General features: G+C 40.8%; 1 protein-coding gene and 1 long non-coding RNA gene across 8 annotated transcripts in view; one reads left to right on the top strand and one right to left on the bottom strand.

The window, feature by feature from the left end:
* Positions 1-1,168: 1,168 nt before the first annotated feature.
* On the top strand, positions 1,169-27,027 carry LOC138797416 (uncharacterized). Its single transcript, XR_011363933.1, has 4 exons — positions 1,169-1,251; positions 2,934-2,984; positions 16,988-17,084; positions 26,880-27,027. It is a non-coding gene; the product is annotated as an uncharacterized lncRNA (long non-coding RNA).
* KLHL5 (kelch like family member 5) overlaps positions 8,250-27,036 on the bottom strand; it is a 65,229-nt gene continuing 46,442 nt past the window's right edge. For all 7 annotated transcript variants that reach the window (XM_069977529.1, XM_069977526.1, XM_069977525.1 and 4 more), the window contains exons 5-11: positions 24,350-24,562; positions 19,607-19,793; positions 17,489-17,713; positions 16,981-17,143; positions 16,468-16,680; positions 12,968-13,139; positions 8,250-11,131 (exon numbers count right to left, since the gene is read on the bottom strand). In XM_069977529.1, the coding sequence (XP_069833630.1) occupies positions 11,075-11,131; positions 12,968-13,139; positions 16,468-16,680; positions 16,981-17,143; positions 17,489-17,713; positions 19,607-19,793; positions 24,350-24,562 (1,230 nt within the window). In that variant the 3' untranslated portion in view covers positions 8,250-11,074. The remainder of the gene's footprint in view (positions 11,132-12,967; positions 13,140-16,467; positions 16,681-16,980; positions 17,144-17,488; positions 17,714-19,606; positions 19,794-24,349; positions 24,563-27,036) is intronic.

Below are 27,036 nucleotides of genomic sequence, written 5' to 3'. Positions count from 1 at the left end.
ACTGTACTGCTGGACGCCTGGCAAGGCAGGAAAGCAACACTATACACACACACTGAAGGCACTGTATGCAACTCCCCTGCTTTATAAGTACTCAATCCCATCTTGGGTTATATATTAACCCCTTGCCTTTTCTGAGATTGTTTTTTGTGACATATTCCTCTTTATGTTAGTCATATACTTTGGCTGAAAGGTGTGTAGGAAGGTTCACCGGCACTACTCCTACTATATGGTATGGGAGAGCAGTCGGGCGTGCTTGGGGCTGTTGCCAGTACACATAGGGGGTGCTCCTTAGAATGCACGTTTGGATAGCAAAATATACTTATATATAGGAGAAAAGATAAGGGCACTCACCCATCTGTAGTGTACAAAATTCAAGCTTTATTTCATAGTGCGGTTAAAACATCTGAAGTCGGAGCAGACGCCCTATCATCTTTTTATGACGATACATTTAAATAAACATGCCTAATTCTATTTTGTCATTAAGGCCTGCTTTCCCCTGCGCCTCTGTGGCTAATATGAGTCAGGCTTCTAGTTTTAGAAGCTTTGTGTTGGTGTCTTGTCCTGCTTGAAAGTGGACTCTCTTTAAACCTATAAATTTAAGACAGTTGGTATCCCCATTATGTTGTGTGTGTATATGATCTATTATTTTGGTTGCGGCTTTTTTACTCTTGATGGCATAGATGTGTTCGTAGAATCTGCGATTTAATGCTCATAAGGTTTTTCCTATATAGAACATACCACACACACATACAATAGCGTAAACTACTTCTTTAGTTTTACAACAGATGAAGTTTTTTATGTCACATTTTACTCCACCTAGGGATATTGTTTTAATTGTTAGTGCTTGTTCGCACCATGAACAGTCGCCGCACCTGAACATGCCTTTAGGTGTCATGGATTTTAACTACATCTGTTCTTTCATGTCTTTGTTGCTTTTAAACTTACTGTGCATCAACATATCCTTCAAATTTTTAAATCTCCTGAATGCGATCGTTGGTCTTTCTGTAATTTCATTTGATAGTATAGGATCATTCTGTATAAGATACCAATTTCTTTTTATTACATCTTTTATTGTTGTTGCCATAGGGCTATATTTAAAAGTAAATGTACATTTTTGCTGTGTTTGGTGATTATCATTACTGTATATTTTTCTCTTTTTTTCTTCTTTCAGCAAAAGGGCTCTATCCTTGCAGAAAGCCTTCTCCTCTGCCTGACGGAGTTCCTCGATGGGGTAGCCTCGTTAATCTGCTGGTAAGTTCTCTAGCTTTTTCTCTAAACGAGTTATCTGTACTGTTTATGCGTCTTAAGTGCAGATACTGTCTATACGGTAGGGCCAATTTTACGTGTGGGGGGTGGTAGCTCTTATGGTGAAGGAGGGAGTTATAAGCGGTTTGTTTACGTTAGCTGATAACTTCAATATTGTCTTTTACAATTCTCACTGTTGTATCTAGAAATTCTAGTTCTGACTGGCTCATTTTACCGGTAAAAGACATATTGTAATTGTTATCATTGATATATGTCACAAAGTCACTGAATGCCTCTGGAGTGTCATTCCAAATTATAAAAATGTCATCCACAAAGCAGAAATATACGCTTACCGCTCTTATGAATGGATTTTTTCACTGAAAATTATGTTTCTCTCAAACTCAGCTAAAAATAAATTAGCTAGGGTACATGCAACGGGTGTACCCATAGCGGTACCATGTTTCTGTTGATACCAAACATCATTAAATACGTATGCATTATTCTCCAGAAGGAAAGTCAGAGCTTCGCAAACAAAATCAATTAAGTCAGAACTTTTCCCTAGTTTGTCTAGGAAGGATCTATTAATCTTCACTGCCAGAGCTTGTGGAATCTTAGTATATAAGCTTTCTACGTCAATCGATGTAAGGAAAGCACCCGCCATGTACATGTCTCAAGGATAATTTGTGTCCTTGATCAGTGCTGGTACCTCGTCCAGAAGTGGCCGTAAAAGCCAATCAATATACTGTGATATGGGTTCAGTGATAGACCCTATCCCCGAGACGATAGGTCTCCCGGGTGGGCATTGTAGTGATTTATGAACTTTAGGGACGCAGTACCAGCACTGATGTCTACGGTAGTTGGGAAAAAGTTTTTCTGCCTTGCTTTTAGAGAATACATTTCTACATATTTGCGTAGGAGTGTACGTAGTTTATCCTTAATTTTTTTCTGTTGGATTTTCTGGAAGTCTAATATAAGTTGTAGTATCTTTCAGTTGACGTTCTGCCTCTTTTAGGTAATAAGCTCTGCTCATGATTACTACATTACTCCCTTTGTCATCCTTTTTTATTTCAATGTTTTTATTATTTTGTAGCCATTTTAAGGCCCTTTTCTCTTTGTCTGTTAAATTTTCTGGAGGTCTTGGATTCACTAAGGCTTTCATGTTCTCCATAACTTTAAATTTAAACCAATCAATATTACTTCCAGGCACGACAGGGGGGTGGTAAATGTAGATTTTATTCCTCCTGAAAAGTATCTAAACAGGATGTATCTACCTCTGATGATGCTCCTGCTAGCCAATAACCTATATTCTCTGGTTCTATGGGAGTTTCACCTTCTTTTACCTCAGAAAACCCACCATCTCTCTGTGAAAAAATTTCTTCAAATTAAGTTTACGAACATTCTTAAATAAATCAATTTCAAAGTCTGTGATGCTAAATGTTTCTGGGACACAAAAATTCAGACCCTTGTTTAATACACGTATCATATCTTCGTCCAATTGTACATCTGTCAAGTTTATTACTAAAGGGGGGTCACATAAATGGTCCTCCACTAGTGCATTGGCTTCCAAGTCACTTGTTTCCTCCTTGCTCCTTCCCTCAGATCTTTTCCTTTTTCTTCCTTTTCCTCCTTTAATTTTTCTTTTCCTAAAGGGTCAAAATCCACATTTTTATCTCTTCCTTTTCCTTCAGTGTTTTTTAGAGTGTGGTCCCCCGTGGTCATCGCATCCATTGAATCAGTAGGTGAGTATTTTCGCTTCTCTCGTGTTTTTATTTGTTGGTTATTTTTCCTAGTTTGTTGTTGTGTTTTTTCCTCTGAATTTGATGAGGAATCGGACTCCGTCGTCCAGAAGTCAGATGTCTTTTTCCGTTTGATAGTTTTTGGACCCTTTGTGGCTTTTATCTGCGGCTTTTGCCATTTTTTTTTCGTTTATCTTCAAAAGAGGTTTTCTTTGTAAAAGCTTTTGCCCTTATAAATTTATCTTTTTTTTGTTCTCTTATTTCTGTTTGTAATCTTATTAGTTTAGTATCAAGCTTTTTAGTAAACAATTTGTAGTCTTTATCTTCTGTTCTTGTTCGTAACTCTGTTTTTGCCCGGCATGGTATGGCGTCTGCGTCTGCTCCGTTATTAAAAATTAGAAAGATTTACAATCCTTTATATTCAAAATTCTCTTTTTCTGAAAAAATAATCATGCCACATGAACTTATTATAACTGCAACACTTACAACATGTCTACTTTATGGTGACGTCATTTAAAATTAAAAAATTTAATTTTTTGGGAAGATATTCCATTTAATCAATTTTTTCCCTCTAACACAGCAAATACTAACTGAGAAATGGAACTCAATATTTATTCCACTTATTCCAATGTTTCTAGAAATCCCCCATATGTGGTCGCAGTGCGTCACCACAGGCCGCAGACATGACAGAGACCTGGTGAATTTTGGGGTCTTTTTTATTTCAGTTTTTTGGCCATCATACCTTGTCACGGAGGCCTTGCGGTGCCAAAATATTTGTGTAAGACAAATTGACGTTTCCATCGGTATCATTTTGGGGGACATGTGACATCCTGATAATTATTTATTTAATTTTTTATGAGGAAGTACGCATAAAAAAACCACAATTTAGCAGCTGTTTTTCACCATTTTTTTGTTCGACGTTTACTATATGTCACATATAACATGTTATCGTTATTCGTCAGGTAAGTACGATTACAGCGATATCCATTTTATATAACTTTTGTTATAGTTTATGGCATGTATTGTATAATGTGTTTGTGTCTTGCATATTGTAAGAGCTGTAATATTTTAATTTTTTCTCCAATGGAGTGATGTGAAGGCTTTTATTTTGTGTCATGAGTTGACGTTTTTAGTGGTACACCTTTTGGGTACATGTGATGTTTTGATGCTTATATTTTTTAGGGGGCGGGATTAACAAAAACCTGTCATTTTGGTTAGTTTTTTTTTTTTTTTTTTAATGGTGTTAATCGGGCGGAAAGTTAATGTAACGGGTTAATAGACTGAGTCTTTACGGATGCGATGATACCAAATATGTGTATCTTATTTATAGAGGATCATTTATAAAGGGGGGATGGGGAATGTGTATATTTATTTTAATTATTTTTTTTATTTATTTGTATTAATTAAATTATTTATGTATTTGTGGGTGTGTTTTTTTTAAACTTTTGCAGGGACCTATATACTGCATTACGGCACCTAATCTGTGCTGTAATGCATTATATAGTGAATGACTGTCAGTGTTAGGGTACTATTACACGGAACGATAATCGGCCGAATCGGCCCAATTCGGCCAATTATCGCTCCATGTAATAAATACAACGATCAGCCAATGACAACGATCATCGGCTGATCGTTGATATAGCTTCTGACCTATTTTTGTCGGGCGCCAACAGCGCACCGCTACGTGTAATAGCGGTGCGCGGTGGGCGACTGACGATATACTTTACCTATCCATGTTCCAGGGCTGCTGCTGCTGCGGTCTTCTTCTCCACAGGTCCCGAGCGCTCTAGCTTCAGAGCGGCCTGTCAGCTGACAGGCCACTCTGAAGTTAGAGCGCGCGGGACTCGGGGAGAAGAAGACCGCAGCAGCAGCAGCAGCAGCCCTGGAACGTGGATAGGTAATGTATATAGTTAAGCAAGGGCTGCAAGGACATCGGTAACGATGTCCCTGCAGCCCTTGTTTAACGATTATCGGGCCGTGTAATAGGTCCAGTAAACGAGCAGCGATCTAGCAGATCGCTGCTCGTTTACAGGTATTATCGGGCCCCCATCGGCCCGTGTAATACCACCCTTAGGGTCCATTTAAACAGAAAGATTATCTGACAGATTACACTGGTCAACAACCAAAAAGGTTCAGACATGAAAACAGTTGATCTTAACTAATTTTGGGGTGCTACAATCGAAAATTCAAATTTTGAAATTGGCTCTAATTTTCAAGACGTGCTTTCTATATTTCTCACAGCTTGTGATACAATGCTGGGAAAAGTTTGCATCATCAGTATTGGCATCATTAACTGTTATATTGCATCATCTTAGAATGACCAATATGGAAAAAAGATATCAGGGTAAGGCTAGGTTCACACTGCGTTTTTGCAATCCGTTTTTTGCAAAAAACTGATGCATTTGTGTGCATCAGTTTTTCCATTGACTTCTATTATAAAAATAAAAAAAAACGGATCCGTTTAGTGTCAGCTACGTTTTTGTGTCCGTCAAAAAAGCGGATCAGTTTTGATCCGTTTTTTTTTTATAAAGGAAGTCAATGAAAAAAACGGACCAAAACGGATGCACAGAAAATGCATGTATGAATACAAAAGACGTGTAAATGCACCGAGAAGCCATTGAATAAGGACCTACATTCCAGAATTCAATAAACATAATTAATTTGTAAAAATTCTGTAGTTGATTTCAGATAGAATTGATTTCAGAAGTTTCCTATGAATATACTTCAAAAGTTTATGAACAGTAAACTTGCTTCCTTAGGATTGCAGAGGTAATAAATATGTCGGCTATTATACTGTATTCTATACAATTCACAAAACAGTAACATGAGAACACGATATCATAGAAACTAGAGCCAATTAACATTTTTCCTTGTGATATTTGAATTCAGCACATAAAAATAATTAAGAAATGAATAAATTTATTTCTGAACCAAACAACTATTGAAAATTTGTTGGCCAGTGTTATATGCCAAAGATTTGAAGCCAAAGCCAGAAACAGACTATAAACAGAGATCATGTCATTAAGGAAAGCCTGAGATTTCTCCGCTTTTCAAATCCATTCCTGGCTTTGGCTTCAAACCTTTGGCAGATAATCTTTCTGTGTAAATGGACCCTTACACACTGACACTCATTCAAACGATCAGGTCCCTGCAGCTAATTCAAACGATCAGTGGAGGGACCTGATCGTTCAGCACGGGGGGCGCCGTATTTGGGACAAAGGGAGGAGGAGGGACCGGACCGGGGAAGAGCACAGGGGGGGAGCACGAGCACCGGGGTAGGAAGGGAGGGGGGGGGGGGAGCATGAGCATGGATAGGCCCTGCCCCCTCTACGGCCATTGTAATGGGCCAGCCTAGGGGATCTAAGCCAGTAGCAAATTACAATAGGTCCTTTTCAGGCGGTAGCCCGAGGCCAAGAGCTCCAGGGGGGGCCCGCGGCCACCCAAAAAGGCTTATACTTTCAGTGGTATATTGTCTCCTGGCTACAGTTCTGCCATTAATTGCAAAAAAACACTGCTTTTTTACTGCAATTTTGCACAAATCAGGGCATCATGACATTATCTATCCTGTACTATGAACACCACGCTAGTGCTGCCATTGTAACGGTGGGGGTGGGGGGCCCAAGCTTGGTCAACAGCCTGGGGCCTATGGTAAAGTGAATCCACCCCTGGTTCTAAGCCCTACCCCCTCTAGGTCAGGGGGTTACAGTGTCACTTTAAAGGGCCGCACAATTGATCAGGCCATGTGAATGCTCATCAAAAGAGCACCAATCACAGATTGGCCCTGGTTATCTGATACCTATCAAATAGTAATTACTGTTGAATGGACAAGCCAAGCTGTTTGGGTTCCGCAAGGTTCTGCAAAAATGTAGTTAAGCCAACATAGTAATAGAGGTAAATAACACGCAAATCAAAGTGCATAAATGTTTTATTACCATATACAATTTCATAATAAAAATGTGTGAAAATGCACACATTTATATAAAAAAGAGAACATTAAGAAGTGAAAAAAAGTTAGCAAGGAATATCAAATGATATTGCACATGAATAAATTAAAGCACATATAACATAACACTGTCAGAAAGGCAGACAAGACCAGAACACCAACTAAAGAAAGGGAATGGCTTTCACATGAGTGTAATGTTGGAATGTGGGAGCATTTGTGCATTTCTGTGACTGACCTGTCCATGGCCCAACCACAAGTCTGGAGACTAGAACTGACATCAAAGATCAGTATCTAGCCGAGTCTCTAGACCGGCAGTAAGGCCATAGCATAAAGGGAAACTTATCATCTAACCTGCTGATATCTCCCTATAACGCACAGGGTGCCAAGGATGAAGGTAAATTTGTTACCTTAGTAGTAGTTTAATCCCTATGCCTGTGTTTGTAACTGGAAGGCAAAAATGCATTTGTACTATACGTGTGAAAAAGCAGCCATATAAGTCATCATAATAAGGCCAGTGCTGTGTGTAATGACAAGGCACACAGTGGAATACACAATTACTACACTAAAGCTTTGTCCCCAATATTTGACAAAATAATGCACATCACTCACCTATTCAAAGTAGATATATACTGATCACTTGCCTCATAAAATCCACCAATGGAATAGGGAGATTAAATAGTAAAAAAACATACAAGGCTGGAGAAGAGGACCAAAAGTAGGTAAAAACGACACGTTTTTTAAAGGCTGGAAGTCATTTTTTCTCATCTGTTGTTTTTCCATTAAAGTGACTCTGTACCCACAATCTGTCCCCCCCAAACCGCTTCTACCTTCAGATAGCTGCTTTTAATCCAAGATCTGTCCTGAAGTCCGTTCGGCAGGGAATGCAGTTATTGTCATAAAAACAACTTTTAATCCTGCAGCGCTGTGTCTAACGGCCAGGGCTTACATTTGTATATGCATTAGGCTGGCACCACCTCTCCGTCCTTCCTCCCCACCCTCATCATTAGGAATGATCCAGGAACATTTACTGCTGTTTGAGCTTTGCACAGGTGTATTAACGATCCAGCCCATGTTCATTATGCACACAGGTGGGGAATAGGAAGCAATCTGCCTGGAGCATTCCTAATGATGAGGAGGGTGGGGAGGAAGGACGGAGAGGTGGTGCCAGCCTAATGCATATACAAATGTAAGCCCCGGCCGTTAGACAGAGCGCTGCAGGATTAAAAGTTTTTTTTTATGACAATAACTGCATCTCCCGCCAAACAGACCCCAGAACAGCTCTTGGATTAAAAGCAGCTATCTGAAGGTACAAGTGGTTTGGGGGGTTCAGATTGTGGGTACAGAGTCGCTTTAACTTCCATTCTAAAAAAAGGATCAAAAGGCATACTTTTTTGTGGTTGACCACATTTTTGTATACACTAAAAAAGGAAAAATGGATCAAAACAGATGCGCACAAATACATCAGTTCTTTGCAAAAAATGGATGAAAAAACAGACTGCAAAATTGAAGAGTGAAACCAGCCTAAAAGTATTATTTTTAAAGAAGTTATCCCATGCATGTTGCTGTATGTCCCCCCCCCCCTTCCCATGTGCCATTTATAATACTGTTTGTATGGCAGAGATGCCTTTGGCATAAGGCCTGGGTGGGACTGTTACCTTACTACTAGAGATGAGCGAACCATGAGCACGCTTGGGTTCCAGTGGCTGTTTTCATGTTTCTCGGGCTGCATTCATCAGAGTTTAGTTACAGAAATTTCAACTAGGTGGCGCTGTTATATGCCTGCCCCAACCCACCCCAGGGCGTGCTGTAGTGATGTCACATACATCACTCACACGATGCTTCAGCCAATCATTGGCCTCAGTGGGCTTTGCTTACATTTATAGCACATGACCAGTAAGGTAAATGAACAATGTACATGGGTATAAATACTGTATAATATTCCACTTCCAGACTGCTTAATGGCACATCATTGAATAAGATGATGTGACATAAATGAAAACAATGCTAAATGAGGGGGATTGAAGGCGGAAGGGGTATCGGCCGGAGTCCATACTGTCTGCCAGCAGTTTTAATTGGGCCAGATCACCCACAGCTATGGCGCGACTGCCACTAATCTACATACAGCTACAGTACATCAATCCAACTCTAAATTACCTTCCTCCATACCAAAATACAGTCATTACCTGTTAAACCTGCTACACTATCCCATGCCAAGTAAATACCTTACCTCATACTACATATCTTACACATCTAAATGACTGGTCTCATACTACCGGCTTCTAAATCTTGAATAAGGGGACATTTATAAGAATAAGGGGACATTTTATATAAAGCAATGCCCCCAAATACAGTTGTCCAGTTCGCTGGAGAGTCCCACAAAGAACTGAACTGTGTTAGCAGATTGGATTATGGACTGTAAAATGTTTATAATAAAATTAAATTAAGATAACTTTGGTATTTAATTGGTTTGAATGATATTAGTCATATTTGAAATTTAACCTGCTTGGGGGGGGGGGTGTTAAACTTTGACCATTTTCGGGTGTCATACTGACCTGCCTACTTTAAAGGGGGTGTCCCACCAATACCACTTATCCCACTATACTCCACTACCTTCAGCAGTCCACCAGACAATAAATGGAGTCATGGTGTGCGTGGATGACCACTGCTCCTTTCCAACAGGAGCTTTGGCACCCCCATTATTGGGACAGATTGTGGGGTCAGACTTTTAAGACTCTATGCATACAGTGTTGATAGGAGATAAGGGTCACTGATGGGGCAACCCCTTTATTATATCTGTTACGCATGTTTCCTGGCCAACTGTTTCACAATACCCTTCCATGCATTATGTATACAATCAAACTTCTCCATATGTAATAAATGGATCTATTAGGAAATTATAATACATTTGTTTTTGACCATCTTTGAAGCATACACTACTGTACAGAATACTCCTAATGGGTCCAGCCAACTTTGTGTACAGGAGTTGTATGATACTGGATGAATATGGCTGTATGGCTGGGACTTGGCTAAAATAAGTGGCACTGGTTTTCTTCTTCCAACCTCATATAACCCCTTTTTTCTGGTAGTAAATGGAATGTTATACCCATAATTTGAAAATATTTTTCTTCTTCAGGAGTCCACATCTATTTTTTGGTCATTGTTTGGATAGCATTAACATTTAGAGTCCTATGCCCCTTTTACACATTAGTATTATACTGTCAGATTTGTGATTGTGGACAATATAGTCCTTTTTTTTTTATACATCAGTAGTTGCTACAGATCTGGAAGAAGGCAGCTATTCACCCATTACAAATCAATAGGTCCGTGCAAAAGCAGACGGGCACAGATACACATCCAAATCCTGGAATGAAAACCATAATGGCTAAGGGCAACTCTCCCCAATCTTCTTACAGTCCTTCTGTACCTTAAATCACATGGTAGGTTTCTTTAAGACATTAACATATTTGGGGGGTTATTTCAATTGAACTTATCGTCTCAATATTCCAAGCTGCGATGTCTCATCATATATTTGATAAAACATTGGTCTGTAAAAATTACAAAACTGAAGTAAAGAAAAAAAAGCTAAAACAAAACTTTGGTCATATAAAAGGCAAACAAATGAAATCACCAGGTCACATGCCTAAACATAAATAGATAAAAAAAATTCCTTCAGTTTTCATTCTTTGCTCTTCATTCTCATGTCTCTTAAAACAGACTCCATATACCATCTGAATAAGTGGCCTGGGGGTCGGCACTTCTAATATGAGCCCCTGCAGGAGGCCTGATTGCACTTGCTTTGATTCCGCCTTGGTTGATGGCTTTGCATGTGATTGTATAGATTAAAGACAGCAACATAATACTTTAACATTCTACGTCCAATGGACCAATACATGACTGGTTACATGGTTTGCCCTGCAAATGCAATTGTAACATAATAAAACATCTGTTTCTTGTATGTTGGTCCAATATAATGAGTTAAATACTCTCTCATAGATAAATGATCAACATCTAATAAAGTGTGCAGGTAGAACGTTATAAACACATGATAAATAATAGTAGTATCATTTACGCATTCACAATAAAGCCAATGTCTTTTGTGATTCTGTAGCTCTTTGGGATTGTGAAGGCCTGTGAGGATGACACATGCAGGCTATAGTCTCACTGTGACAACGCATGCCCCAGCTCTACCAAGGCACAATGGGGCGACCTGTAAGAACAAAAAGAAAAGCCAGTCAACCTGTTGATGTTTAGTGTAATACATATATAAATACATAACTATGGGTAACCATTACCATTATCAAAAGGGGCCTGGGCCATCTAGTAGGGCTCTTTGAATGTCTAGTTAAAAAAGTCACTACTTCTGATTGCTGAGACCTGCTGAGAGCAGGAGATATAGCCGAGGAGTAATCTTATAAGCACCACGATCCACTCCCCGGCCACTCACCAATTCTGACAATGGAGTCTCATAGGTTACCAATTAATTAGAAGATCAGGAGATATGGCCGGGCAGTGGATGGGGCTGATGCCGTGCTCTGTCCTCAGCTGTATCTCCTAATCACAGCAAGTCTAAGCAGTGAGACCCGCTGTGATCAAAAACATGACATGCTTTGTGACTTATCAAAAGTTATTTTTAATGACTGGTACTCTTAAGAATAAGTTTACTAAATATGAGGCAGAAAAAAAATCTGAAAATAGAGATGAGTGAATTTACTGTAGGAACCAAGCAAATCGCTTTGCTCCTATCTGCATTCTGCTCATCAGGCTGCGGGCTTTGAAGTCTGCTCTGCTCCGTGCCTCTCCTCCCCAGGTGATGGAAAAGATGAATCCAGTTCTGGAAAACTTCTGCCAGTTTCCCAGGACTGGATCCATCTTGTAGATTCACTGATCTTTTTTAATAACTTCTTGAATGAGACTATACTATTTAAAAATCTTTTAACATTTTTGGGTTTACTGAAATGAACCAAAAGGTTTTAAAAAGGACCTGAGGATGTAATAAACTTGCTCAGTCATGATCCAAATAGAGTCGAATTCTGACATCACCGCCCCGCCCCTTTTTTTTCTTCTAAATTTGTTTTAATTACACCATCTCTTAAAGGGAACCCGTCACCATGAAAATACTACCTAAGCTAACAACATCATGTTATAGAGCAGGAACAGCTGAGCGGATTGATATACATATATTTATGTGAAAAGATTTAGTATAACTTCTAAACTGATTGAAATCTCTGATCTTTTCATGCTAAAGAGTCTAGTCCATTAAGTGACACCGCCCATTGAACTCCTTATCACAGAACAAGCAGGGATTTTAATCAACAAATTACAATTTATACTGAATATTTCCCCACATAGATATATATCAATATGCTCAGATTCTGATAGATTAGATTGCATTGTCTTGGTGACAGGTACCCTTTAAAGCGCTTTTACATGGACTGATATTGGTTAAATAAGGATGATATTCCCCAATGTAATAGGGCCAGCAATCAGCCGAAGAATAAAGAAATCATCGGCTGTTGGCTGCAGACCTTTCCATGTAACAGGGCATGTGCGGCCAACTGCTGATCAAAGCCAATGGCCTTGGGACATGTCAGAGATGTGACTAAAGTTTCTATGGTGGGGGTCTGAGTGTCTATTGATTTTTATTCACTAGAAGGAGGTGAAAGAAGCGCTTGAACAATGCTTAGCCGCTCTGTGGACGCATCAGGTGACAACTCCATAGAATTGGGGGGAAAAAAAGCTTAGTGCACACTTCTTCGGGCTATATCTAAAGATTGGTGGGGATCTCAGCAATAAGACTCGGACTAATCAAAGCCTTTGACGCGTCAAAAAGTTTTGTTTTTTTTTTTTAAAGTGACACTGCCCATTTCAGTGCACTTGAAATTATTATGCCCTTGGAGGACCTCTGCAGACACCATCAACACTGCACTGCTGGTATCCTGATACACAGTATACTGGTATACAACTACTAGTAGAAACCAGAAAATCTTTCATGTCGGTACACATAACCAAACTGTCCTTGCTGCGGAAAAGTAGTTTCACTGACCTGTGTCCATTCATTTGTTTGTGGGTCATAAGCTTCCACATTATTAAGATAGCTCTGTCCGTCATATCCACCAACAGCATACAGTTTGTCGCCTAACAGACAGACACCTACTGCATCCCTGCTGATGCTCATGGAGGCCACTGAAGTCCACATGTCTGTTTTGGGATCATACCTATAAAAGGATCATATTAGTAAATGTGTTGATTACCATGTCAGTAACTCGATCCATGCTTCATTGTATTATGACCCTTCTTTTAATGAGCAGGGTTTGGCCATTTAGCCTACAGACTCAACTGTCTGTTAGGCCAGGTGAACATTGAGATACAATGGCAACCTGCCAAAATGGAATGCTACCATATGCATGCATGGAGAGCCACAGGCCCCCTTCACATCAATGGCCTTCTCAGCTCAGATCCAAAAGGTTTGCTGTGCTACTGGGTCTCAGCTCAAACACATACAGTTAAAAAATAACTACATTTGTGCCATTAAAGGAGAAGTTGGGGTCGGACATATTTTTCAAAAGAGCTGGGGAGAAAGTGGCTGAACAGAACATGCACCTACCTTCCCGGCACCAGAGGAGGTAAATGCATGTTATGTTCAACTACCTCCTCCCCAGCTTTTATTTTATTTTTTTTAAATCTGACCCCAGACTTCTCCTTTAACCCCTTACCCCAATATGACGTCCAGGGACGTCATGAAAAGCAGTGCCAGAACGCATCATGACGTCCCTGGACGTCATGCTTTCCCTGCCTTCCCCCTCTGTACCTAGTTGAGATCAAGCAGCAGGAGGAGGCTGTGTCACACAGCCTCCCCCTGCTGCCACTGCCCAGAGAGGAGCCGCGCCCCCCCCAGCAGTTAACCCCATAGACGCCGCGGTCTATGCGACCGCAGCGTCTATGGGGAGATATGCTCCCCCTGCCGATCGGGTGCCTGGGAGGAGGATGCGGCACATGCTGCTGCGCTCCCCCCAGGCCCCCCTTCTCTGCTGTCGAGCCCCCCCCCCCCCCCCGTGTGGCGGCCCCCTCCCCTTGCTCCCCCGCGTGGCCGCCCCCTCCCCCGGGTCCCTCTGCACTCTCTCCCCTCGGCTCCGCACGAGCAATCGCGCGACTCCAGGAGGGTATCCATAGCAACCCATCAGTCACTGAATATGATATAGCAGCACAGGTAAAAAGTAGAAAAAATAGATTAGTGCACGCCTCACCAGACTGGGCTCAGTGTCCGGGATAATCCAATAAATTTGAAGGAGACAGCAATTTGTAGAGTGAAAAACGGTGACCTTTATTCACACCTCAATGTTGCGACGTTTTGGCTATACACAGGAGCCTTTCTCAAGCATAAAACCAAGTGCCAATACACATACTTATATATGTGAACACTACAATCAATTTCAAAGCATCAGCTGTGATTCAAATAAGCAATGATAAAACTATTCCAAAACAATCATAAAATATAAGTGCTTAGTGAAGTATATACAGTAAAATCATATAGATCATCATGTGTCTGTGTTCATTAGTATTCATAAACAGGTGACATAGGGAGCGATCCTCATACCGATCACTCTAAAATCCCAATATTTCATGTGTAAACAATAAAGCAGCAAGTGACAATCATGTGTATACTATATGAAACAATAAAAAGGAGGGGGAAGGGATGTTATTACCTAACACACAAGGATTAATGGCGTCCCATGACTCCAGGTGGGACGCCACTCTAGGTCCCAAAGCTCGCAACAGAGTGAGGACCTGAGGGACTACGTATAAGGGTGGTTTGGTGCTCTCCCTACTAGGAGGCACCCCTTGACAACGGGCTTCCTTCTCTGGAGAGAGGGATATCTGGCTATTCCCGTGTTTTGAGACTCGTAACTGAGGCTCCACGGACCCCTTTTTTGCATATTCAAATTTTGTATGGGACAATCAATGGAGACTTGTAAATGAGTACTCCATTGGAATTTTTCACTGTTCTCCCTGAGTTCAGTGATTGTTGTGTTTTGTTGGTCTATTTATCATTGCCCCAGTAGCCAGAATCCTGCTCCACACTGACGAGGGGCAAATACCCCGAAACTGCAGTCTGTGGATGGATGCCTAGCCTTGGTAACCCTTGTCTTATGTCGTTATACTGATGTCGACCTGATGAATAACGATAACATGTCATATGTGACGTATAGTAAAGGGCGTACAAAAAAAAAATTATGAAAAACAGTTGCTAAATTGTGTTTTTTATTCATACCACCTCATAAAAAAATAATTAAAAAATGATCAGGGTATCACATGTCCCCCAGAATGGTACCGATGGAAATGTCGACTCGTCTTACACAAATATTTTGGCACCGCAAGTCCTCTGTGACATGGTATAATGGCTAAAAAATACCCCTGAAATAAAAAAGAACCCCAAAATTCCCCAGGTCTCTGTCATGTCTGCGCCCTGTGGTGAGTCAGGTGACGCACTGCGGCCACATATGGGGGATTCCTAGAAACATTGGAATCCAGGGAATAAATAGTGAGTGGTATTTCTCAGTTAGTAATTGCTGTGTAAGAGGAAAAAAATGGATTAAAATGGAATATCTGCCAAAAAAATGAAAATGTTAAATTTCCCCTCCAACTTGCTTAAATTTCTGCGAAACACCTAAAGGGTTAATACACCTATGAAATGTTACTTTGAATACTTTGAGGGGTGCAGTTTTTATAGTAGAGAGATTTATGGGGGTAACTACCATACAGGCCCCACAAATCCACTTCAGAACTGGACTGGTCCCTAATGAAATCAGAATTTGAAATTTTCCTGAAAATTTGAAAAATCGCTGCAAAATTTCGAAGCCCTCTAACATCCTAACAAGTAAAAGGACGTTCACCAAATGACGTCACCATAAAGCAGACATGTTGTAGATGTTGCAGTAGTAATTAGTTCATGTGGCATGACTTATCTTTCTTAGGAAAAGAGAGTTTTGAATATACAGAAACATACATTTTTCAAATTTTTGCGCAAAAGTGTTTTTTTACAAAAAAAACTACTGAGTGTATCAACCAAAGTATACCACTAAAATAAAGAGGAATATGTTACGAAAAAACAATCTCAGAATAACCGTAATAGTTAAAAGCAACGCAGAGTTATCACTACATAAAGAGAGACAGGTCAGATTTGATAAATAGGCCCTGGTCATTAAGGCCAAAACAGGCTGCGGAGGCAAGGGGTTAAAGTAGGGGCTGTCTGTGCACATACACATCAGCATCTCATTTTTCGCAAGTTGCCCAGCGTATACATGAAAGGCACAATTGTGGTGTGAATGCACCCATAGTTTGATGGACAAATATCAGTTTGGTAATGCATAATGGCCCATGGATGTTTTCTATTGGTTAGTCTAGATCTTCGGATCTGTAATTTAGACCCATAATCATATGCGGTCTTCTTACCAAAATGGGTTGCGTCACCAACAGTGACAATTTTTTCTAAACCTCAACACAAGTAGATTATTTAACAAAAAATACACATGTACATATAGTTACCTTTCTACACAGTCTGAAAGTCGAGATGTTAAATTAGACGCTGGAGCGTCATGTCCTCCAATCGCATATAAGAAACCATTCCATGTAGCTACCCCAACTCCTCCTCTTCTCTTGGACATCTGAGAGCACAAGGTCCACTTATTGGTGTGCGGATCAAAGCACTCTACAGACTTAAGACAAGAACTTCCATCCCGACCACCCACTGCATAAAGCCTGGAAGAAAAGCCAAGATTTCAGAAAAGAATCAGTAGAGTCTGAATTCTTGTGTGTGAATTCATTGATACAAACACCAACTTCGCCCAAGGGGAAAACATTTATTGTCATGTTAGTAGCATAGATATAATATCATAGACTACTAATTATGTGAACTTATTATAGGTTGTACGATACGAAAAAAACATATCTATACCCAGTATTACCAAATGTGTATACAGGATTCAATAAATGACTGGCAATTAGGACGTTTTTCCTCGAAATTGTTACTAAATTAATTGCAGAAAACATTGTACTTACTTTCCAGCCAAGACGGCTACACCGACTGTGCTCCTTGGAGTTGACATACTAGCGACAAAGTTCCATTGCCTGGCCTGAGGATCCCACCTTTCCACCGTGTTAAGGTAACTCCAACCATCATGGCCACCGACTGCATACATGGGACCTTCTAAAACTGCCACACCTATTATAATAAAACCAGGGGATAAACTGGTAAAACACATGTGTACAGTATGTGTGTAAGTATATGTGTTACTATATAATATTCTACTTCATAGATCATGCACATCGGTAACACCATACAGTATACTAGTAAAGGATTAATACTGTATCTGCACAGGACATGGAGGTCATTATAAGTCACCATACAGGATAAATTCCAATTATAGACCATACAATTGTATTAGTATTATATCTATATACCAGATGGAGGTGGAGGTTATTATAAGTCACCATACAGGAGAAATTCCAATTATAGACCATACAGTTGTATTAGTATTATATCTATATACCAGATTTTTTGGCTTACCAAGACCGTGCCGGTGTGTAGACATAGGCGGCATGACACTCCAGGTTTTGGTTTTAGGATTATAACACTCAACAGTATTCAATGTCTTCAGTCCATCCCTCCCTCCAACAACATACAGCTTGTCATCCAACACCGCAACACCGAACTGCAGCCTCCGTCCATTCATGTTTGCTACTGGTGTCCACATGTTGGTCCGGAGATCATACTTTTCAATACTAGTAGCCCCTAAATATCAAAAAAGTTGTTATTATTACTTCACTATGTGATAAAGAAAACAGCAGATGTGTAGCTAGTGTGTGTATGGAGGGGCTGCTGGGGTATGTACTGTTGGGGTGTTGGCTGCTGCAGGGTACTTTGCTGGGAGTCACACCTGGCACCTCCACCAGTCAGCTGTTTGCCAATGCTGTGGTGCCCCAGCTGCCTTCACTTTGAAATGGTTGTGCCAAGTTATTTCAGCACAGCTCCCATTCACATTCACTTTAGGCTATGTTCACACACAGTATTTTTGCTCAGTATTTTGCAACCAAAATGAGGAGTGGATTAAAAAACACAATTGCAGTTATTTTAAAATAACAGTTGTTTTGAAATAATAATAATAATAATAATGACGGCCATCCACTAAATTTCAACAGTGTGTGAACATAGCCTTTCGATGTTTTCAATCAACTCCTGGTTTTGGTAGCAAAATACAGAGCAAAATACTCTAGCAAAAATACTGTGTGGGAACATAACCTAAAAAAGCTGAGATGCAGTAACTCAGCATGGCCCCTAGGTGGTAATGAGGGGGAAAAAATCTATTTCAGAAAGCAGTAACCTATTTAACCTATGTAGAATTACATTAACTATGAGAAGAGAGTATATTGAAAAAGGGATTTTTTTTTTAAACTTGGAATTTTACTCAGTTTTAAAATTAAAAAAGCATCTTTCTGACATTAATTGCATCACAACAAAACAAATTGTAAAAAAAACATACAGATTCAACAACCAATATGTAGACATAATAAACAACATTGTAAGCTGTACCCCTTTGTATGTTCTCCACGCTGCTTTCCCTTTCCGTAACCTCCTTAAAGCGACTCTGTAACACCAATCTGTCCCTCCCAAACCTTCGGATAGCGGCTTCTAACCCAAGATCTGTCCTGGGCTCCGTTCGGCAGGTGATGCAGTTATTGTTCTAAAAAACAACTTTTAAACTTGCAGCCCCGTGCCCAACAGCCGTGGCTTACAGTATCTGTGCCCTAACTTTGCACCACCCCTCCGTCCCTCCTCCCCACCCTCTTCATCATTAGGAATGCCACTGGAACATTTTCTCCTGTCTGAACATTGCACAGGTGCTTTATCGATCCAGCCAATGTTCAGTATTCACACAGCTGATGCATAGGAGACAATCTGCCTGGAGCATTACTAATGATGAGGAGGGTGGGGAGAAGGGATGGAGAGGTTGTGCCAGCCTAATGTACACACAATCTAAGCCCCAGCCATTGGGCACAGGGCTGCCAGTTTAAAAGTTGCTTTTTTTTAGGACAATAACTGCATCACCTGCCGAACGGAACCCAGGACAGATTTTGGATTAAAAGCAGCTATTCAAAGGCGTTTTTTTTTTTGGGGGGGGGGACAGATTGTGGGTACAGAGTCACTTTAAGTGAGACTTGAATGTTATTTCCCAGTTTTTCCAGTGTGCTTTTTATTACTTTGGGGCACCTTGGCTACAGGTATGCTCCTATAGTGGAATTCTAAATATATAATCTTGATAAGAGCCAATTTAGGAAAAAAGAAAGTCTGGAGTATGGAGAAAATATCAACAAACTATTTCTTATTCCTTGGTTCCACTACGTCTTACACATTCCAGATATATTCATTGCAGTATGTAATTCCAGCCAGATAGAACCAATGAATGTTCAGTTATGGAAAATGTGTACACCATTCTGTGCAGTGAGAATTTTCCCTTTCCCTCCTATACTACACTTGGCACTTTTGTCTGATACATGATTAGAGAGTCCCCATTGCCAGCAGTCCGAGGACACAGCGCCACCTGTCACGGACTATTGCAGGCTTTAGTCTACATTTCATTATATGAATATTACACATGGCAAGGAGTTCTCTGCTGGAATCTCTTACCTTTCGTGGCATCCATCCCACCAACAGCAAACAGCATCCCCACGGTAGACTTCCTGGGCTTTGTGCGAGGGCTCTGTAACATGGGTCTCCTCTCAGGCAACAGATGGTACTTCATAGCTTCCATAATTAGTTTTTGACACTCAATATCATCTCTAAATAGTGCATTAGTCTCCATGTCTGCAAGAAACTAACAACAAGATATCATTTTATCAAACATTCTACAACCAATGCTTTTCAAAGCTCACAATTCTACCAAAGGGGCTTGAAGACTAGTTTTTCTTCCTGTTGATACAACCCCAAGTTAGTGATGCTAGACACAGAGATCAATCCTCGTCATTTCCTTAAATAATGCTCAATCTAGACCTTTATAAGTATGCTCTAAATGTCCACCACACTTCAAATGACTTCCCACCATTGGTAGCCTATGTGATTCCTACAATATTTGCAAAAATAATTCCTTACCCCAGAAAAACAGCTCAGAAGTTTTGGCCACTAGGTGTCTAGCTTTCCTGCAATCTACTGTTTAGTACCTGTTAGGGGAAATGCATCCCTAGTATCAGAAGGACAAAGACAGAACACAGATACTGGAGGTAGGGATAAGCTATTGCCAGTCAGTTTGCTAGCTGCAGAGAATCCATGCTGTTCCAGATAGGTAAATCAAGGCTTCCCTCATTTATGACCATCCATACAGCTCAGGGCAGCTATACCATGTATAAATACCAGTGTACTTACCACTGTATATCTAAAGTGCTGCAGTGCAATACCCCCCTCTCTTTAGCTTCTTGGCAGCAGGCTGCTGCCTAGTGTAACCCCTTCCTTACTTTGCTGCTGTTCATTCCCTTTCTGTTCTACTGTGTAAATCAACCATGGCACTGTGCCAGCCTGTTTAGTGCACAGTCATGACATAGAAGTGAGGAATATGTGCTGTGATTGGCCAGACATGTAAGGGACAGAAAGTGTAAGTGTGTGTGTGTGCTACTGATGAACAGCCCAGCTCTGGGACAGCCCCTTTAAGGGGAACCATAAGACAAATCTAACCTTCCGATAGCTTCCTAGAGCGCTGAGGATAAAGGTATGCCTTTTACCTTCATCCTCGGAGCCGCTTTCATGTTGTTTGTTGTGAAATCCTCTGCCCGGTAAAGCAGTTAGAAGCACTGGGGGTACTGCCCCCTGCATGCTGATCCACCAGCGCCATGTCTACCCCTTTTAATAATTTATATCAATGGAGCGGGCCGGCCTTACAGGGCAGAGGATTTCACATCAACCTCAGCACCCCGTGTGCAATAGGGAGCTATTAGCAGGTTAGATTTGTCTAACTAAATCACCTTGTCACCCCCTCTGAAGAATATATATAATAAAACCCATGCAGGTTTTAAAATTCTTTTGAAACAACAGTACACTTTAAGTGTCAAAATAGGTCTAACAACAGGAGAACCCTTAAGTAGCCCAAACTATACAATTTTGGCAATATTTATTTCTAATGTTAAAGAAAAGCACTCATAATCTCACAAGCTTTCCCTCATATGACTGCTCCCACCTCTGGTGGTCTCACTGCTCTGCTTCAACCGTAAAGAGAGGTTGTAACAGCAACCAGTGCTAGGTGGCTGCTTCCCTGAGCACCAAAACAGAAATTTTATGGCCACAAAGGCTTCTACTAAGCTCCCAGGCCTAGATATATACTGACCAATGACTGCATTAGGAACAGCTGCTACCTGACATGGTGTGATACCATGTGGTGGCCATATCATGATCAGTGCTCTGATAATGTGGTCACCTTATTTCTGCACAGGAGAAGACAACATTTAGCAGTCATGGGTTAGCGTGGCGACTAAAGTGGCTTTGCCCGTGTACAGATTGTTAGAGGTGTGGTACCAGAATTTCTGAAACTGACGCACCTGTCTGTACGAAGACTGGATGAACCATGGACAAACATACAACAGATGGTACAATGTATGGCCACAAGTGGATGATCCAAAAGGGGAGAAAAGGGTGGCAAATTTGGTATTTCAGCAATGTGCACCATCTGTCCTAGCAGCATAACAGGAGGCGAGAGACAATTTTCCACAATAACCATGCAGCACACTTCATGTCAACTGGGGTTCAATAGCCACAGACAGACAAGGGTTCTCCTGACAACCCTGCACTATGGCCTCATCTTAAATTACAGATGACCAGGTCAACATCTGGCATAAACAATTGGACAGGTGGTGCTCATCAGGCCAGTGGTGGTGTCAGGAGACCTATTAGCTGACCATCTACATCAATATGCATCTATGGTGGCATCTTTCAACAGGGCGATGCTCCATTTAATCTGTGGTTGGAGGAACATGAAAATTAATTCTCCAAACTGCCTTATAATCCCATTTAACATATTTAGGAGATGCTGGGATACCCTGAAATTCACCATCTTGTGCAATCTGTGATGTTCCATAAAGGTGGACTGTTTATGAAGTAAGTGTTTCTCATGCAGTGATCGTTCAGTGTATTGCTGCTACAGCACATTAAAGGGGTTATCCAGCGCTACAAAAACATGGCCACCTTTGCACCACTCTTGTCTCCAGATTGGGTGGGGTTTTGAAACTCAGTTCCATTGAAGTAAATGGAACTTAATTGCAAACCACACCTGAACTGGAGACAAGAGAGGGGGAAACGTGGCCATGTTTTTGTAGACTGGATAACCTCCAAGTCAAGGAACTTTAGCAATCAAGTAGAATATTATAGTTTCCTTACCTAGTTTTCTACATAACTTTAGCGCTCTGTGTACTACAATGATTTCTGAACCACAGCATAATTCAGGACTTGCACATTTCACATATATAATCCTCACATATTAATATTTAATAAGAAAGAATACTGACACATTTAGCTCTGTACAAGTTTATTATGAAAAATAAATGATTTCTTGCACCAGTTTGGTGAACCTTTTAAAGGAATTACATGTATAGCAATTTTTATATTACATACTGTATACATTTCCACCACTGGCCTGAAAACTGATCACTTAGCCGTCTAATAATGCCCTGGATGGACTGAACTTATAAATCACCTGTCTCTGCCTTATAACCAGTGTGAACCACCGATGACACATTTAATTCACACATCACTCTTGACTGCTATTTTTCCTGCTTTATACAGATAGCTCAGCTGCTGAATAATGATAATGCCCCTGGATACAATTAATGTCAGCTTTTAATATGTTTATTTTCTCTCTGGTTCTCAGGAAATATTCTTGTGAACAGAAGCAAAGTACATGCAATATTAGAATATAAGTGATATTACATTATTAAAAACTGTTGGATGTAACACTGCTTATTCTGCATATGTAACAGCAATGAAATATTCAAATACCCAATCCTCAATGCTAGTAGTCACTTTATGCTGCACTAAAGTAAATTTACAGGATTAATTTTTCCATTGGAAAAAAAAACATTGCTGAATCAAAAAGAGAAATCTGAGGCGTCCCTTCCCCCTCCCCCCCCCAGGCTACTTATGTATACCTATGCTATTAAACGCAGCTTTGCTGAGTGACACAGTCAGAAGGGCACTACCACATGGCATTAGCCTATGAAACATCATCAACATTTTTAGTAAATACTGGAAAAAATATCATCTGAAGTAGTCACTACTAAATTATTACAATGGGCACCATTGTTAAAGGACAACTCTTTGTGAAAAGCTTTTCCCCAGTAATTGAAACACATTACAAAGTTATATAACTTTGTTAAATGCTTCAATCTTCTATCTGCCTTCCTTCCCTATCTTCTCTCCCCCTCAACCCCCCAGCACTGGAGTTGTCCTTTAAATATTACCTGACAGATGACAGTTACTGTTAACATACAGTGTTTTACCATTTACCTGTATCGCCTATAAAATATTTATTTCGGGAATCTTCATAGGGTGTTCATCCAGTATTCATCCAGGAAATATAAATTGTCAACTGGGTGTTACCATTCCCATTTTCAAAGGGTGTGTCCATAAACCGTTCAACATTGCCAGCACTGATTGGTCTATGTCAGAGTATGTAGGGACATGCCCCATTGACAAGGGGAGGAGTAACAGCCAGGTGTCAATTTATTCCTATATTTCCAGGAGAACTAAGAGAGCAATGGCACAAAACACACTTCCACATGCTGCTTCCAAGCTTTGATATGTAACAGCTTACAGCTTTGTATGAGTATGAAAGCTTTATATGAGTAACAGATCACATGCTTTTTCTCTTTAAGTGCCTTCACACCTAGCGACTCGCAGTGTTAATTACGCTGCGAGTCGGGTAGGTCCTGGCAGATCACTTTCACTACATACACGCAGCGGTCTGAACGACCGCTGCTTGTATGTAATTCTGCCGGCCCCTTAACCACTTCAGCTGCCGCCCGGCTCCTGCTCCGCTCCCGCTCTGTATACATTACCTCTCCTCGCTGCACGGGGTCCCGGCGTACTGCTCTCCCGCCCGGCCAATCAGTGCGTTGCCCTCCCGCTGCCACTGATTGGCCGGGTGGGAGAGCAGTACGCTGGGACCCGTGCAGCGAGGACAGGTAATGTATACAGCGGAGTGGGAGCGGGAGCCGGGTGGGAGCTGAAGGGGTTAAGGGGCCGGCCGAATTACATACACGCAGCGGTCGTTTAGACCGCTGCGTGTATGTAGTGAAAGTGATCTGCCAGGACCTGACAGACTCGCAGCGTAATTTACACTGCGAGTCGCTAGGTGTGTAGGCACTCTTAGCCTTGTAATTATAGTATTTGTACCTGGGGAGCCAACAGAGGCAGGCGGATATAGGCCAACAGTTTACTAAGCTCTCTTCTTCTTTGTTCCACATCATGCCGGACCCAGGTAAGCAAAGCATTCAGAATGGTCTCTTCATTTGGAATGTTCATATCATCACTTGCTAGAAGTTTAGCAATTTCTGCCCCTGGCAACAACAGAAACTCTTGATTTCTTATTACTTCCATGAAATGTTCCTGCAAAAAAAACAAATAAAAAAATAAATAAATAAATAATAAAATGTAGTTGTAATATCACATCATCTACTTGACAGTGTGTCTGGAATTAGAAGAGAAAATGATGTCATCATTAATGGTGTATAGCCAAGTAAAGGTTTACAGGATAACAAGCTGATCGTTGGGCAGCCCAGGGTCAGATCTCTACTTACCAGTTTGTTAGCCCTTATCATGTGTATAAGGGAAACCTTAGGAATAACCTTTTAGGCGTTCACACGTACAGGATCCGCAGCAGATTTTCTGCTGCAGATCAGCAGCAGATTTCATCTAAATAACTGAACACAGCATCAAATCTGCACCATCAAATCTGCTGCGGATCTACAAACTGACATGTAATCCAGTGCATGGTTTTCCCGCCGACTTAATCAAAATCTTACAAAAGGCAGTAGATCAAGGCATCATACCCTTTGGTGGAAAATTTACCATCTTACACACGAGACACGACTGACACCCTGGCGAGGATTGATGGGGTCTTCATGGAATCAGACATGAAGTTAGTTGCAGCGGACGTTGAGTCCCTTTACACATGTATAGGTCATGAGGACGGTCTTCGTGCAGTTGAGTTCTATCTGGGCTCCAGCAGCTGGGATGGTGACACCTGCAAACTCATTTTAGAATTATTGAGATTTGTTTTGACCCATAATTTTTTTACATTGAGGCTGGATTCACACTATGTATATTTCAGTCAGTATTGTGGTACTCATATTGCAACCAAAACCAGGAGTGGATTGAATACACAGAAAGGCTCTGTTCACACAATGTTGAAATTGAGTGGATGGCCGTCATTTAATGGCAAATATTTGCTGGTATTTTAAAACAACGGCTGTTGTATTGAAATAATGGCCGTTATTTACAGTTATATGGCGGCCATCCACTCAATTTCAACTTTGTATGAACAGAGCCTTTCTGTGTTTTCAATCCACTCCTGGTTTTGGTTGCAATATGAGGACCACAATACTGACCGAAATATACGTAGTGTGAACATAGCCTTAAGGATTCTTTTTGCCTGCAAAAACGCGGCACTGCCATGAGGGCCACGTGCGCGCCCTCGTACGCCAACCTCTTTCTGGGATACTGGGAGAGGGAGGTTTTTATGTGCGGGGGCGGGCATGCGACAACCCATGTGCAGTGCTGGTTACGTTACATTAATGATGTTTTGTTTATTTGGCAGGGGTCACCGTCCCAGTTGGGGGAGTTCATGAGTGAACTAAATAACAACGAAAAAAACATCAAACTGACATATACATGGAGTACCGAGAAAATAGAATTTTTGGACATCAAGATAGAGAAAGACATTCATGGACTACTACAGACTGATGTCCATAGGAAAGCAACTACAACTAATTCCTTGCTACATGCATCTTCAGCTCACCTAAATTCAACAATACGAGCTGTCCCAGTAGGCCAGTTCCTCCGAATGAAAAGAATTTGTTCATCGGAGGAAAGTTTTGAAAGACAGGCAACAGATTTAAAAAACAGATTTATAGAGAGAGGATACAGTAAGAAATGTATTCGAAATGTATTGATTTTGCTCGTCTGTATCCAACGGAAAGACCTGTTAAAACCAAAAATGACACGGAAAAAAAGTGAGGATATTGTAAGATTTATATCCACCTACAATTGCCGCTGGGGACAGATGCGTCGGATACTGGAGAAGCACTGGTCGGTGCTTCCGCGATTTGCTAGTGCGCAGTCATTATATAGCAAAACCAAATACAATTCCTGGCACAGGAAGACCCAGAATTGGATGTTTTCCTTGCGGTGACTGCGTAGCCTGTGAAAATGTGGTACGTGCAACGACTTTCCAAAATATAGAGGGTACGAGGGAATTTGAGATCAGAAACTATATTTCTTGTAGTTGTACCATGGTTGTATATCACGCTACATGTGGATGCGGCAAGATTTATATAGGACTCACTTCAAGAGCACTACGAATCAGAGTGAGAGAACATGTGAGGGCAATAGTGGCGTCAAAAGAAATGGATGATATCTCACAACTGAAAACAATACCGAAACATTTTAAATTGTTCCATGACAGCGATCCCAAACCTTTTAAAGTAAAGGGGATAGAGAAGGTTCACTGTGGCATCAGAGCGGAAAATGTGAGGAGGATCCTCGCACAAAAAGAAACACGATGGATAACCGTACTAAATACAGTTATGCCAAATGGTTTAAATGAACAATGTAGCTTTGCCCCATTCTTGTAAAAAAGTTTTAATTCACGGTTTTAAATGTCTGATGTACCGATTTTAATATTTGTGTATTTGTATTGTTTTAGATTGTTTAACATCATGGGGAACTTTTGAGGTATTAGAACTAAGGAAAATAGAAGACATCGTTGGTGGAGTTGCAAAGATGAAGAGCGGTGGAGACTAATTGATTGAAGTTAGCACTTTTTAATAGTATGGATTTTGGACTTATGAATTATGAATAGC

This window comes from Dendropsophus ebraccatus, chromosome 7 (assembly GCF_027789765.1).
Source record: "Dendropsophus ebraccatus isolate aDenEbr1 chromosome 7, aDenEbr1.pat, whole genome shotgun sequence".
NCBI classification, from domain to species: Eukaryota; Metazoa; Chordata; class Amphibia; order Anura; family Hylidae; genus Dendropsophus; species Dendropsophus ebraccatus.
This window is presented reverse-complemented; position numbering and strand designations above follow the sequence as displayed.